The sequence below is a fragment of the Gymnodraco acuticeps genome, unplaced genomic scaffold, assembly GCF_902827175.1.
Source record: "Gymnodraco acuticeps unplaced genomic scaffold, fGymAcu1.1, whole genome shotgun sequence".
In the NCBI taxonomy this organism is placed as follows: Eukaryota; Metazoa; Chordata; class Actinopteri; order Perciformes; family Bathydraconidae; genus Gymnodraco; species Gymnodraco acuticeps.
In genome coordinates, this window is record NW_022992308.1 from 311,717 (window position 1) to 328,024 (window position 16,308).

General features: G+C 39.5%; 1 protein-coding gene across 10 annotated transcripts in view; it reads right to left on the reverse strand.

The window, feature by feature from the left end:
* Positions 1 to 16,308, reverse strand: part of diaph2 (diaphanous-related formin 2) — a 402,550-nt gene that overhangs the window by 236,080 nt on the left and 150,162 nt on the right. For all 10 annotated transcript variants that reach the window (XM_034208121.1, XM_034208120.1, XM_034208122.1 and 7 more), the window contains one exon: positions 13,135 to 13,249. In XM_034208121.1, the coding sequence (XP_034064012.1) occupies positions 13,135 to 13,249 (115 nt within the window). The remainder of the gene's footprint in view (positions 1 to 13,134; positions 13,250 to 16,308) is intronic.

Consider the following 16,308-nt stretch of genomic DNA (forward strand, 5'->3'; position numbering starts at 1 on the left):
GGTGCCCTTGAGAAAGGCACCAGACATCCCCCTTCCCCCCTCACTCCCATTGCTCGCTGTACAATAGCTGCCCACTACTCCTGGTACTAGGATGGGTTAAAAGCAGAGAACAAATGTCACTGTGTGCTGTGTGCTCTGCATGTGTGACCATTAAAGAGGGTTTCATCCCTCCCAATGTTATCTATCTTCCTATAGATGTTTTTTTTTTTAATATAACATATTCTTCTGGAAATAATGTGTGGCTTTGATATTAAAAGCTTGTTCGTGAGTTGTTGGCTGAGACTTGCTGTTGAAGGATGTTTGGTTCAAAAGGGCAGAGGAAGATGGTCATTGTAAGTGCTTAGTTAATGAAGGCCGTTCAAACACTCAATTATCTCAGTCGCTTAGTACATCGTGCAGTTGATGTCTAAAATGCTTCAGAAAACTACTAAATAACCACCACAGGAATCGCTGAACAGTTTCAGCATTGTTGTTGAAAAAAGATAATGTGTATACTGTATACATTATATGTATAATACATCAGTTATAGACTGTAACTGTTCAAATCCTTTCAAGCTCCGAGAGCAACCGCACCACCAGCCATGCCATTAGCAGAAACAATGTAACGGTAGTTTCCTTTGACAATGAAATGTCATTGGAGTCTGTTGTAGCTCCCATGCTGGTATCAGCGCCCACCTGTGTCTAAGTATGTATCAGAACACCCTGGGGGAGACTGCATCGGATTCTACAAGGTACCACCACGTTGGGAGCACAATGGAGCTCTGGCTGCTCTGCTGTGGGGCCCTTGGTACTTCTCTAATAATCTACCCAGCATGTGTTTATCTTTGTTGGACCAGGTTGTGTGGAGGAGGCGTTCGGAAGAGGAAGGAAAGAAAGAATCCTGCCAGGCTGCATGTGAGGAGCCCGCAAATCCAGAGGGACTGCTGGCTTTGTCTGGCCGTGTGTTCTTGTGTGTGTGTGTGTATGAAGACCCAAGTGGCAGCAGAACAGTTATACAAACATGAGTTATGGTCCGACTTACACAGACACACACACAAAACATTTAATTGCCAAAAAAAAAAAAGTCTCTCCCGGGCTCCATTGTGTCTAATGTGTTCAACGTTAATCTTACCCTTTGGGGACATTTGCTGTTGTGTTAATTACACACCACCAGGAGCCCTCATTAACACACATACAAACATGCGCATGCACCAGCACACACACAAACACAAACACACTATGTACACAATTTTGGTGGAGTAAATAGAAGTGCAGATTAAGTGAGGCAGCCCGGTATGGGAAAAGCAAAGCTAATGAAGCATTTTCAGAGAGAGGGGGGGGGTCATTTGAGACTTGCCTGAGGTCAAAACGCCCCCTACACCTTTAATGAACAAACCGAGCCTCAGATGTAGAGAGGGATTCACGGGCCCGGGTGGTTTCTGTGCCCTGCTTAGTCATCCACTACACTGCTCGCTCATCACATCCTGACACAAACCTTTGCTTCACCAATGTGCGAGCGTTGGGTTCTGCCAGTAAAGTAAAGCAAAATGCAACCGTGGCACGCAAAAAATTAACCCTAGAGTATTTTCCCTGGCCCTCTTGTTATCTGTTATCCATGCTCATTACTCTCTGCTGCATGTGTTGCAACTAGGGAAAGCTGGGGAAACATAAACTAAAAACCAAATGCTACTATTCGTTTTTCTCTAATTCCAGACTACTTTAGGGAGCACAAAGGAAGACCATTGTGAGCTGAATGTTTTATGTCCTATGGCAGCTTCCTGTAGGGTGGACTACCAATGTCAGGGGCAGAGTAATGGGCTACAAGGTGACCCTTATGCACCGTTCTCTCCAACGCTTTCACCCTCACCGTGGGACATCTAATTGCATCACAGCGGGGCTTTCACGCCAATTATTGATAGTCAATTACAGATACAGCTGTATTACATTGGTAAAAGATGTATAGCATTTACTTGAAAGACATTGCCCAAGATGAATTGTCACAGGTTACCAGTGAGACAAGGCAATACCTCTATAATGAAACGCCTGGGCATATGCACACACCATTATAGAGATGTGGGTGAATGCGTGTACAAGTGCGTATTCATTTTATTTGTGTTGCTAAAGACAACAGTTCATGCTGTGCAATATTGAAATATATTTTAAACCCATCTGTCCAGTGGCTTATAAAAGGGACATCACGTGCACAGAGAGGTGTATCCCAGTGATGCAACAGCAATGTAGAGTGTGAACATGTTCTTCTAATAAACAAAGACACAGCAATAACAGTACAGTACACATGTTGTTTTAACTTAACATGATAACTAAATTGGAATTACATGTCAGTCCACACTTCGAATTTCGTTCTTGTGTGTGGACTGAAACATTAACATTCTTCCAGCTGAAATCTCCATTTCAGTATGACTGAACTTTAATACAAAAACGTAATGTGTTATTCACATTTGCATCAGACGTAAAATGCCCAATGTGTTTCGCTGCTTAGTGTGATTACAATCAAAATCAAGCGTATCAATCCTCTAAGGTGAATTTGTCTTACACGGTACGTCTGCGGTGTCTTTCTATCATGGGTATGCCTGTGGCCTCAGAAAGGTTAATAAGCTGCTTTACCTCAGCCAGAGATGGATTGGAAGTGAGCTAGAGAGGTGGAAAGAAAGGCCAGGAGAGCAGAAACACCTTCATGCAAATCTGCACAGTCAAAGTAATCTGTCTAGTCTTTAAAACCACCAGCTTCCCTACTTAACAGTCTCTATCCACCTGTACTCTCCATGCAGTGAAGCATTTATCCACAGACTTGACATCCGTCAGCCTTCATCTGGAGATGAGCAACTGGGGTCAGAGGTCAAGACAGAATGTGGTGATGATGAAATACCTGCTGGAATACATTGTTCCGTGCTCTGCCCGTCTAGTGTGGATTTGAATGACAGCAAAGTGAATATTTGAGGAAACAATCTTGATTATTTGATGAAGCATTACAGGTGGCTTTAGTGTTCTTATGCATGCAGTTCAATCAAATGTAAAAGCCTGTCTCTACCCTGAAGTGTAACTGATTGTTTCCATTTGCTTGCGAGTGCAATAGAAGCGCAACACCACGGAAAAACCAAGCTCAACGTGTCTGAGTCTGAGCTGGACCAGGCAATCTCAGAATTTGGGAATTGTTTATACGGTAAAAGATCAGACCAAAGGCAAAACAAGAAGGACAAAAACAAACTTTACAATAACGATGTACGCTTCTTCAGTCCTTTTCAAATGTATCACAGTATACTGTGTGTTTAATAAAACATGGCCAAAAAGAGAGGACAAAGAACGAACCAATCTGCAAATGCTGCAATTCAGAGAAAGTCTTCCCCCTCAAGGTTTCTGCATTGCAACAATGAAAGACACACAGCATTGTGATGTATCTATAATGTCTGCTGCACAAAGCTGTCTGCCTTGTTCCCTTGATTAGACTCATCACATTTTAAATTATCATTCGGTTATTCATCTCCTTTAGAGGAGGCACAAGGAGACAGACAAAAGAAAGTATTGCTTGGAGAAAAATAACATGTTTGATGAGCAGATTCCTTATTAGGAGTTTTGAAAATCGATATGTTGCAATCATTTAGAATTCTGAAGCGAGGAAGTGGATAAGTAAACTTTAATTTATTTTCAAAAGTAAGAGCAATTTCAAAAACTCATACCGAGATGGCAAAAAATGAGACTCGCATTAATGCAGACAGATGTACAATATGTATGCTATGGATACTGCAGCAAGACAATGATGAGAGAAAAAGGAAGAAAAGATTCTGACTCAAAGTTCAAGGGAGATGACAGGGAGGGAAAGACGGTGCAGAATGAGATAGGGTGGGAGGATGGGGAAGTAAGTTGAAAGGGAAAATGAATAAAAAGAAAAGCAGAACTGTACCAATATATGTTTCCGGGGGAGAAATGGAGAAGAGGGCTATGGACAGGGTGTGTGCCTTTCAAGCAGAGATGGTACTCAGTGTTCTTGAGGGGAAGAGTCCAAGCAAAGCTTCTATAACATGTCTGTCATATTGGATATCCAGAAGTGGCACATCTGAGCTGAACATTCTCTTGTTTATTCTAGGACTAGATCCTTGCTTTGTCTCTCTTGAGGTGATTTTTGGTTTTAACAGCTTTATTATTATTTGTTTTAAAGTTGTGTTTTATTAATCCGTCACACTGACTATCAGGCGTACCCACTATGTATTTACCCACTATCAGTTAACTGCCGTTCTTATATTCATAAAATAAAATGTAGTAGTCTCCCAACAAAAAAAGAAAAAAAGACTGCCTTCATCGGTTGTTTGCAGATTGAAATATGTTATTATAAATGAAGAAAGACACCCAGAATGCTGAATGGTACTTAAAGATCTGGTGCAAAGCTGGAATTACATCAGCAATGAAATATTCACCACCAAATCAAACAAGAAAAAGCCACATTAGCATATTGCTAAGTTAGCTGTCTCAGAATAGCTGAAGCCTTAAAGTATGTTTTATTAGCTTTTGAATAATGTGTTTTATCTCCATGCATATTATGCAAAAACAGCAATAAATCATAATCTATAAAAGCATACTTAGGCAGTTAAAAAGTCATTACGTTTTGAAATGTGAGTATCCCATCTTTAACAATGTGCCTTAAGTGTCATTGTTTTCATTGTTTTGTTGTTATTTTTGTTAGTGTTTTCCAATTTCAGATGAATGTGGATCAGTGTGCAATCTGGCTGCTCTGTCTGCCTTACTCTCACTTATCCTTCTGTGCAGTAATTTACCTTGCTGTGGCATGAGAAGTCATGATTGTTTATATTCAAGGAGGCACCATCTTGAACACGCAGGACTCTGATTGTTTACACATCCTGCATGTGACATCACGCTTGTTCTCTCCCTCCAGTTCTGCTCTGTCTCCTCTCTGTCTCTTTCCAGCCAGATTGGCTGTGGAGTGTCACCCCCTGGCCCACTTGAAGCCACAAACCAATTCCACAAAAGACAAATTAAACTTAATGCCATGTAACAAACTCAGTGGGCTTCTGTGCACTGCCAGGCTTTCTGTCAGCCAGTGTAGAGACGCGGCTTGTGTTTTTGTATCTGTATGGGAATCATGGAGTTAACAGTAAGCCGTATTCAAAGACATTTAGAGAGATAGACAACAGGTGTAAGATTGAGATACTAGTAAAACGTGTGCAATTACAACTGATGAATTCTGTTAACTGCGTGGCCGACATAGTTTGTGTTCAAACTCATTTAGGAGGAGATTATGAAATACAGCGGGTGGTTGAGTTGTAACAGCTTGAAAAACAAACGATGTCTACAGTCCTATCAGAGAAAAAACATACCAACCATTGCTAAAGTGGAGGCAAAGCTATCAGCCCCTGAAATTAATACCTGGAAAGAAGAGCGAAAACAAAGCTGTATAAGTTGCTAATAGAATCTCGAGTGTCACTGAAACAATATGCCACTATAAATGTATAAAGAATGTGTCTTTCTGTTAATAATGACACATTCATTAATTAACCTTTTTTTCTATAAATAATATCTCTTGTAAATGACAAACATCTAATGAAAGCAAAACTTTTAACAGACTTTCTGATCCTTTTGTGCATTACCCAAACATGGCCAATCCAGTACAGCACTACTATCACACAGTGATAAACACATCAAGTATTCCCTATATGTATATATATAAGCTGGATTAGATATGCACTCCATACTCTGCAGTCTGGGATCATGGGACGAGTTAATGAAGCTCCGCTAGAGGTTTTTTCCATATGAAAAGCTCCAGTGACAGCGCTGACATTGTCTTCTTTTCAAACGCAAGTCCCACTGATACTAAGCAACTTATCACTCAATTAGGCAGGCACAGAGACAATAAATGTTTACTTCACGAGGACACACACACAGATACACACACATGTCACCTAACCACATGCTGCCTTTTGTTCACTTAAATGTACTGACTGATATTGCACTGTAACAGGTTTATGTTCTCCGGTTTAATTTGGGGAAGATGGTAAAGCAAGATATAACAAAATACAATTTCTGGTAAATGTCATGGAATGCAAACAAAGGAGGAAGTTATTCAAAATACTGTTAGTCTTGATGTGAATGCAGAAACAAGATGTGACAGACCCAGAAATAAAAGTAAGTTTAACATTTAACAATCAAAATGAATTATGTGTTTAAATAATGAATTCAGGATTAAATTCACAAAAATAAAACATCTTTGTGTGTTTTGTTTGACTCACATCCCCAACGTTGTTGACCTTTTTTCAGACTTAATGGTGTTCAGTATAAGAACACTAAGTATTGTTGACAAAACAGTTCCAGACGGATGGCAATGCAGAACATTCTCGTGAAACAGTCACAAAAAAAAAAAAAAGATTAAGGAAATGGGATTTCTTAAATATATTGTTGATACGTTACGAGACAAACTGAGACACAAATGTCTACTTGGAGGGCCAGTGGAGACTAAGATTAAAAATACAGCTTTGAAAGATTGATATATCCCAAATGGCTGAAATGAGGTTTGCCAGCATGGAGAAAAATACAATAAAATATTTAGATGCAAGGGGGATATTTATTTTTGAAGAGACAGATTGTGATGAACATAACGGTGTACCTGAAGGCACATCAAAGTTAGCAGGCTGTAGGCTTGGGAGGTTGTAAGCGGCAGGTATCAAAGAAAGCTAATATTCAGAGGGCTAAAGTTAAAGTGCACTGTGATAGCCAGAATGGCTCTCATCTGAGAAGAGAAGATTAAAATCAGTGGGACATCACAGCCAGGCAATATGAAGTAGGAACAAGAGGAAATATCTCCCTCCCTCCATCCCTCTCAGAGACACAGATGCACACGCACATAATATAGTCTCCTACAATAAACCAATTACTTGTCATTAATATTTAAGGGCCTAATTTCCATTCATATGTAATATATTAAAAATGTGCAGGGATGAGCAAGGAAAATGGCTGACCCAGAGATATTCACTGTGGGCTGGCTGCCCCAAACAGAGAGAAATGTACATCAGGGTGTTTTGTGTTTTAGTGCCTGAGCCAGCGATTAATGTCCCATCTTCTAAAATGAGGAAAATGGTAGCATTTGAGGCCTTTCTTTTCTACAATGGGTTATTTCCTCTCTGGTTCGCTTCGAGTAATAATGGACATGTATTCCAGAATGCATAATTTACTGGTGTGAGGAAAGGTCTTGGGTCATCAAAGCAATTCTCCAAAGGGAAGCATCAGTCCACTCAGAGGCACTGATGACAGTTTACAAAATGAGGAAGTGGTAAAATGCCAATTCTGATCGTGTTTGTGGAAGACTGCATTGTAACTTGTATCCATGTACTTTTTCTTTTAATGTTTAATTGAACTATTCATATCTTAGACTGCACTGTAACTTTTATCCATGTATTTTTTCTTTTAATGTTTATTTAATTTTTTTTTTTTTTAATGACTGATTTTAAATGCCATTGTCTTAATGTCTTTTATTTTTTGTAAAGCACTTTGAATTGCCTTGTGTTGAAAAGTGCTATATAAATAAACTTGCCTTGCCTTGCCTTGCCTTGCATCTGTTAAACAGAGTGCAGAGAGAGTGAGTTGAGTGAAGGTGTTTATCTACAAGGCTGGCCCTGACTCCAGATGGACACTGTCATGTCCAAAGAGATGATTTGAGGAGAATGAGAAAAGGGAAGAGAAAGGGAGCGATGTCAGGAGAAGAAAGAAAGGAAAGGCCACGGTAAAGATGCAGAGGAAGCTGCCTCGCCAGATACTCCCTCCTCTCAATTAACAGAATCAGTAATAAACAGCCTTGTTCTCCAGGGAAACATGACTTTGATATAGAACGTATCAAAAGCTTATCGTTGTACACATGCTATTAATACAAGGAAGCCTATTCCACAGTGGTCTGCAGTGTCTTGAGTTAAGCTTAAACTCATTAGACAAAAGCTTGTATTACATTGAGACTATCTAAGGAGGCAGAGCTCCAACTGTAGTCTTGGGATATTTTCCATTCAAGAGCAACAAGCTTTTCCATCAACAAGACATATTGTTATGGAATGAATACAGCTGAACAGGATTAAAATATTCTGAGTGGCACTTAATGTTGCTACAGCATTCTGTGAGCCAAAACGTGTGTCCATAGACTTGTGTTGAATACACACTGTGGAGCTCCAGGCACACAGTGTGGCAGTGGGCTGGTCAGCAACAGTTTCCCTGCCTGACTGAGAGGTCCCCGAGTGTCATGGGTGGTGGCCGGCCATGCGTGAGTGTGTGTGTTTGATCTGGTGGCCGGGTCAGCCCTGATGTTAACAGAGTTATTAGGGGACTTATTAAGGGCAGTCAGGAGCCAGCTAAACCCCCCACTGATTCCATCATTGCTGCCGTTGTGGCAGGGTCATTACCGCCCTGCTGCTGGGGCTTTGGAGCAAGGATTGAGAATGTGCTGGTGTGCACACCACATTGGATGGGTGGGGAGAGGATGTGTGTGTGGGTTGAGTTCTAGAGATTGAGGTGAAGGTAAATGGGTGTCAGAGTGAGGAGATCTCCTGAGGGATTTGATCAAATACCATGTGATGAGGGGGTGGTTGACTGCAGCCATCACTTGTGGAAAAGGTTTTACCAAACTACCTTTCCAGGGCTGACCTTTCCGTACAGGCACAACACATGTTGGAGGATGTTTCTCCACTGAACATGAGGGCGTAGTAATACAATGAAATGAAATGCACTTGCTGTATTTCATGGTCATACATCAGTGAAACATGATTTGCTAAATTCTGCCTACAATACTCCAGGCAAAGAACTCCCTTGTTATTCAATATTAAGCCATTATTTCACAGCTCTCTTTCTACCTCTCAACCAATGTTTTGATTTATTTTTAAAGGTGCAGTGTGGTTTGGTAACACTTCTCCCCGTCCCCTCCGGCCTTATTCACCACAAGCACTTGGATAAGAATGTTCATTAGCCAGCATCATTAACACTGAGGCATGCTGGGAAAGAAAAGGTCCCAATGACCCAGCTCAGAGGGGAGGAATGCTCTGATTCCTCCTTCAGGATGTGCATACATCTTCATTAGGCCTTTGTCCCTGTGCAGAAATATAAGCGTTGTTGACTTTTAAACCATAAATTGTGAAAAAGCACTCTGCTACGCAACACCAATAGAACCGTTAATGAAAGCTTCAAGATATGAAATGTGAATATTTATGAATATATGTATTCACCTGACTGTAACATAATTGTAAGTAATGGTTTCATGTTTTTGAAATATTGTTTATGTTATTGTAAATTGAAAAATACAGTATACTCAGGGATTTCAGTTGATGTTTAGTAACTTTTCTCTTTCATTGTGTTGTTCCTGAAAAGCCCAGACATCACCATTACAAAGTGGCACAGGCCCTTAGTCCGTCAGCAATTGGTGCGTGCAATGGAGGAAACATTTTGGAAGAAAGGAAAGAGGGTGTGAAGTTTGCCAACATCAATCTTGTTTCAAATTGAACTGCAAAGTTCCAGCTGAATGAATTGCCTTTCAAATGCAGCAGGCCATGGCTACACACATTCAATCCCGAAGTGAATCTGATTTGATCCCAAGAGCCATACAAAGGCACAGCCCACTGATTGATAAAGCGAACTGAAGGGAGATGAGGGTAAGAGGAAAAAAAGGAGAGCCAAGTCAATGGAGAAGAGGGTAAAGAAAGAGCGAAAAGCCAAGTGAGGGAAAAACTTTTTTTTTATGTGAGATAAAATAACTATGGCATTGACAGGTTGATCTACAGTGTCTATTCAATGTGATGTATTCAAGTTCAAACGATGGGAAAATTGAGGTGGTGAGCAGGAGTTGTGTGTCTCTCATAAGAGATCGCTCGGTGGTCACAATTTTCCGATCACAAAACACTTAGTGGTGCTAAAGGTGGAATACTTTCCTTGACATAAATGAAGAAGGTGCAGGTTTAAGTGTATCACAATTTCAACTCACAGGAGAAGCGCCTATATTTCCCACGGAGTACATGTACACTTGACTGTGTGTGATTATTAAATATGTGAACAAGCATTGGAAGCATATAATGTGGTTATTTTACCTGGTAATGATACATTGTGGACAATAAATCCATTTTAAAATAGTCAAAATTAGAGATGGATAAAATAAGCTGAGCAGCCGTCAGAGGCAACTGAATAAATGCAGTTGTTTTATGATGATTTAACAGAACTATTTATAATTATATATTATAAAGAAGCAGTCAATTAGAATCATACCAACGCTGGTAATTTTACTCCACAAAATCAACCAAGTTAAAACATATTAAATTAATTTACAGGTTGTATGATCTATATGAAGAATATAAGGAATTTCAATTAGCCTTAAAAAAAAAAAGTTTCTTAAATATGAATGTGTCACTACCACTTTCCACAATGTCTGTTACTGACAGTTTTGTATTATGCATATTTCAAGTAGCTGGTGAAATAGTTTTTAAAGACATGTTGTTGCCTCTGTCGCCCGAGGTAGGTTACAATTGGATGTTGCCAGTATTATTTAATCAGTGACATGTCAGTGGCCTTCACACCTAATAATTTACATATGTGATGATTTTCCAATCAGGCCAAAGAACTATCACTTAATAAATGACAACAAAAAATATATTAATAAAAAGCCACTTTTTAGAAGATTGAAGCCGCGCTCAAAATCGCTCTTGATTATCATTTCCTTTTCTTGGAAAACTCATTAAACAGTGAGACTCATAAAAGCAGCAGGGGAGATGACAGTCTTGCTTCTCCGTTGTTTTAGAGGCCTCTGAGCACAATAAGATTCTGAAAATTGGGGGCTGTTAAAGTGATTCTGTTTTGCTTTTTTTACTTTTACTGCTAAAGTGCAATGCAAGTAACAAGCAAGAATGCCTAGGTCCGTGAAGTTAACAGACGTCTTTTGGCACCGTTTTATGGGGGCAGCTCTGCAGGGAAGGCATTTACACCTGCTTGCCTCATCTTTCACGATACACTACTCCCCCTGAAGAGTGCTTTACTTATAAATATCCATGTCTTAGGTGTGGCAAAGATGGAAGTTTAGAAGCTTAGATAAAAAAACAAGTGTGTGTGTGCATGCGTCCGTTCGTTTGTATGTGTGTGTGTTTGTGCGATAAAAAAAAATGGGGGCAATATCGCAGACAAATTAAGTCTGTTTTCACCATTGACTTGTTTGTCAAATCAGCAGAAAGGATTGATGGTACGTGGTTACAACGAGAGTAACAGATATCGTGAATTATTTTGTGCAGGACCGTTTCTCCACCTAACCGCTCAACACAACAACCAATAGAAGTTAACAGACTCCACTTGGGGCCTCACTACTCAAATAGGTCATATTCAAAGCAGAAATAAGTCAGGAATGTTAAAGAGAAAATGTTAAATATTGAAGCACACTTATCGTTTTGATATCCTCAGATGGCATGTATTTAAAAGATTATACTGCGTGAATCATGAAACAGGAAATAGAAAAACCAATGAACTAATATTTCATGTTAAGAAGATCCAATCTAACACCTTTTTTGCAATACCATCTACATCAAAGGCCTTCTCATTGACTTTCAACTTCACTGACGAGGGGGGGTGGTTATCAAACATTAAGCAGCATTTTTCATTCATGAGCAAATCATGTTCTCTTTCAACAATAGAGGGAAAAGAGCTGATTCAGTGAAGTCGCTGCAGGGGTAATTGATAGGGATCCAGCAAAGGCAACTCCCGTGGGAAATGCTGCACCATGAATTCCTACTCTGCCAGCGGGAACATGGACAATCTATTGTGCTTTTCAAAACCCCAGTGGGTGACAAAGTGAATTTAATAAATAATTAAAAAGGACATTTAAAGTTGAATTAATGCCGTGTGTCTGTGAAGCTCCAAATGTTAAGTCATATTTCATTTTAGGATTCCATCTGAAAATGTTTTTTATAGCAGGTGTGCTTTGCAAACATACAGATTTACTGAGTTACTGACACTAAATTTAAAATGAAAGACCCAAAAAATAGATACATAAATAGTTATTGCAAAGGACTCTGGTTAAATGACTTCAGAAATGTCAGAGAGCACGTGTTGAAATATATAACGTCTGGCAGATATCCTCTAATGAAACACTAGAGACCTATCCCTGCTTCTTCATTTAGCCTCGCAATAACTGTTCTTTCCTTCCCACATTCTCCTTCCATCTGTATTATGACGGTAAATCACCTAGCGGCAGCTGAGGAAAGGTTGCTATGTATGTCACGGAACAAAAATGAGTTGAGTCTAGTTTGTAGACCCGGAGGCGGGGAGAGAGACAGAGCAAGAAGCTGCCGGCGGGCTGACTGGTGTCCAAACAGACGGTGGGAATATGGGAGAAGTTGGAGGATTCTGTAAAGTTGTGTCCACACACCCTGACAGAGCTCAGATCTGACTGTTGTGCGCTTGACAGGGCACTGACTTCTCCCCTCCCACTGCTGCTCGAATTAGAGGAATATACAACACACAAACACTGTCAAATAAGTGGAAACCACTCACAGTGTCATGGGAGGAATACATCATGTGCCTTCACACACATTTCCTTTCCATACAAAAACAAACTTGCTCTGTGCTGCTTGTGTTATTCATCAGTGAGTTACGTAGCCTGCTTGTGTATCTGAGAAACAACTGGCAGGGACAAGAAAACTCCCAGAGCTTCCTTCACCAAAGCCTCCTGTCTTCCCCGGTGCAGAATTGGCCAACTGGACTGGAAAAGGCATGAAGCAAACCAAGCATAACTGCTCTCGGTTCACACATATACGTACAAGTTCAAGTTTGTGCACATCCGCACACAAAAACACTGATCTGTTACTCCTCAATGGGCACAAAGAGCAAACACAATGTGCAGCCACATTGCATGTCTGTCTCTCAAAGACACAACACTGCAGCAACCGAATTGCTATCCGTAATTGGCACAGATATTTGACTTGAGAGCAGACATACTGTAGATGGTGTTCAAATGCAGTGGGAAAAGTGCTTGGTTTTAGGATAATTAACATTTCAGTGGGGAAAATGACTTCTTAAAGTGTCACAAGATGAAAGTGGCTTGGCGTCTATTGTCTGAGAGGCTAAATGAAGCATGTGTGTGTAGATTCATTAAGGAAGAGATGCAGGCAGATGACGCCTCCTTACCTTTGCTCTGCGAGGAGAAGCACTGGGAGAGCTGAGCAAATAGGTCAGGATTCTCAAACCTCTCTTCTTTGACTTTGATCCAGAAGCAATTCTCTGCCATTTCCTGAGGCACTATCTGCAATGACACAAGGATTCCATTATCACCACAATCAGAGACCGCCATTCCAGCAACCTGCCACTCAAAAACTTCTTCTCACTGGAGATGAGGTTTGTGTGTGTTGTTGTGTGTTTGAACACACATATGTCCTTGTGTAAGCATCCTTAGAATCTGAGTAGCCAACACAACACAACACAAAAAAGGTTAAAAAAAAAAAAAAAAAAAAAAAAGCAAAACTGGAGCCTGCAAGGTTAAATAAGTTATTTCATTTTATGGAGAAATGCATGAATATGACCACCGAAATGAAGACATGTGGCTAGTTCTTGACTGAAATTAGGGCTGCTCAATTAATCGTATTTTAATCGTATTTTCATCGTATTTTAATCGTATTTTAATCGTATTTTAATCGCGATTACGATTATGGCTTGCAACGATTACGAAAACAACGTAATCTAAATAAAACCATTATTTTTTTATTATTATTAAAGTATTAAAGTTCAGGGTAATCAACTGTTAAAAACATACTGTTCACATTTTTTCCTCCAATAAATGGATGTTTTCAAAGTCAATGAATAATCGCATTTAATAATCGCAATTGCAATTAATGACCCAAATAATCGAGATTATGATTTTTGCCATAATCGAGCAGCCCTAACTGAAACCTTCACATTAAAGCTCTTGGTGATTTTTCAGGGTTGCACAAAACCTCAGCAACCATGTTTATACACTCCTCCTACATAGACTTGCCTGAAACAGAAAAGTCTCTAAGAAGCAACCAGGCACCTACACACACTGAGCTGATAGCAGGCCACAGGGATGCCTCACTCCCCTCATTGTTCATTACCTACTCTCTGCTCAGTAGACAAGAGAGTAGGTGTACAGAGAGATTCAGACATAAACACACCCATCTGACATGTTGAAGTTATTACTTGCTAATGTTGTAACACAACATCTGCTGTACATTATGATACAGTAATATGGTTAGAGCTCTTATCAAGGGCTTCGACCTGCAGTTGGCCCCTTTCACTGCTGCCATTAACCTCGTAATCACAGTAATCACGCACAGAAAGAGTTGGAAGTGCAACATGTATGCGATGCAGACAGAGTTTCATCCGATGCTGTGAAATAATTCCCAAAACCATATCGAAATAGTGATGAGTGTAACGGTGTTTCAGAGTTCACGATAACATTAGGTGTTTAAATGGAATGCTTACGAACATTTCAACATGAGCTGGAGTGGAGTTTGGATAACAACGCGCCTCTATTCAGAAAAACAGAGTTATATTTCCTGATCAAATCTCTTACACCTACAACAGCACCCCTTTGTTTTACTCAACATAATAGTTCATGCTGAAACAAGTCAAATATTGAACTAGCTTACAAGTTGAGTGAGTGTGGAAGTGCAAAGTAACAAAATGAAACAACCAGAAACAACTATAATGGAGGATTATTTTGGATTTGCAACTTTTCTACACTACAACATTTGTTTTAATAACACAAAACAACTGGTAGCCAAAGCCCATAGTCCTTTAAACAAGCAATTCAAGGAAGACTTAGACCAACAATTGCTTTAAAAAAGGGTTCATGATCTGATTCTAATTAAAAACATAAACCCTTGCTATGTTACATGAAACTATCTAATGATTGTGGCCAACAGATGCATGTATAATAAGAAATGAAGGTGGTTGGAAGAACTGCTACACCATGAGATGTGTTTGAATGCATGATCTCTACAGCTCATGACGTTGTTTCTGCTTGTTAAAATTCTGACATTCTGTTAATTGGAATTCCAAGATCATAAAAGTGGTAAAGAATATTGTCGTATTATTGAATAGCCACGTTAGTTATTAGTCAAAAGGTGAGTCAAAACATACTCATCCCACATCGATTTAAATACAGCATTGGGCTGAATAGAAAAATGCTCAAAGGACTCTATCCTCTGAGGATGACATGTGGGATCGATTTCACTTATATAACTTTTAAATTCTATTTTATCATGTTTTATCACCACTGTAAAGCGTCTTTGAGCACCTGGAAAAGCGCTTTGAAATGCAATGTATTATTATTATTATTATTATTATATTGACTTCCTTTATTACTTTATTAAATATAACAAAAGACAAACTTTGTCCATGAATCATGTATCGGTTTCTCTTAAGAATGTCCTCCACAACCACCAATAGACTGGATACAATATTCATTGGGGATTTTTTGGGGGAAATTCTAATTTATGGTATTTCAAATCCAGTGCGGTGCACACTGTAACTCTTGGGGTTTCACACTGGGCCTGACCTAAATAAAGATGTCATCTATTTTAGAGAGAAGAAATGTGTTGATGCTGGATATAGTTCTTCAAAATTAGCCTGACTCAAGATTATCCGATGTCATCCATGCAGCCTTTTGTTCCTCCAATGTCCATGTTTACAGATATCCTTAATCAGCTCATTAAATTATATGCATTTTATTTTTTTATGTGCAATGCATGTAAAATATACTCACTTCATTATAATTACAGTTTTCAAATTCTAAATTAAATAGCTGAAATGGCAACGAGAAAAAAATGGTTCATGTTGGCATTTTGACAGTCCCACAGTTATTTGCTAATAACTTTCAGTGGGAATCACTGACACAGATGTGGGAGAACATGCAGGGTAAAAACAACTCAGGCTAATATAAAATGTACTCAGCACTTAAACAAAGCTGACATTTTCCAATGTATGCCTAAGCTGGTTGTTTCCCATGTGGGGGCCTTGTACTACTGCTTCTGACTAAGAATGTACTGCCATCAAATCCCTAGCACTGTAATTTAAAATGTGAAAATATTACAACTTGTCCCATTGAGAAGCTGCCTGAGTGTGGAAATGCCCACATAACATTTGAACAATAATACAACAGGCCACTTTTTTCCTATGCATTCCTAGTAATTCACACCTTTTTCTGGCGAAGTGGAAAAGAGGTGAGAGGAAAAGTATGTATTGTTTCTCTTTCCTCTTTATACAACTAAATCATAGTTGCTCCTGGCACTCCCACTTCCATTTGCTACACATAGAGAAGACAGACGACTCTTGTCCCAATTA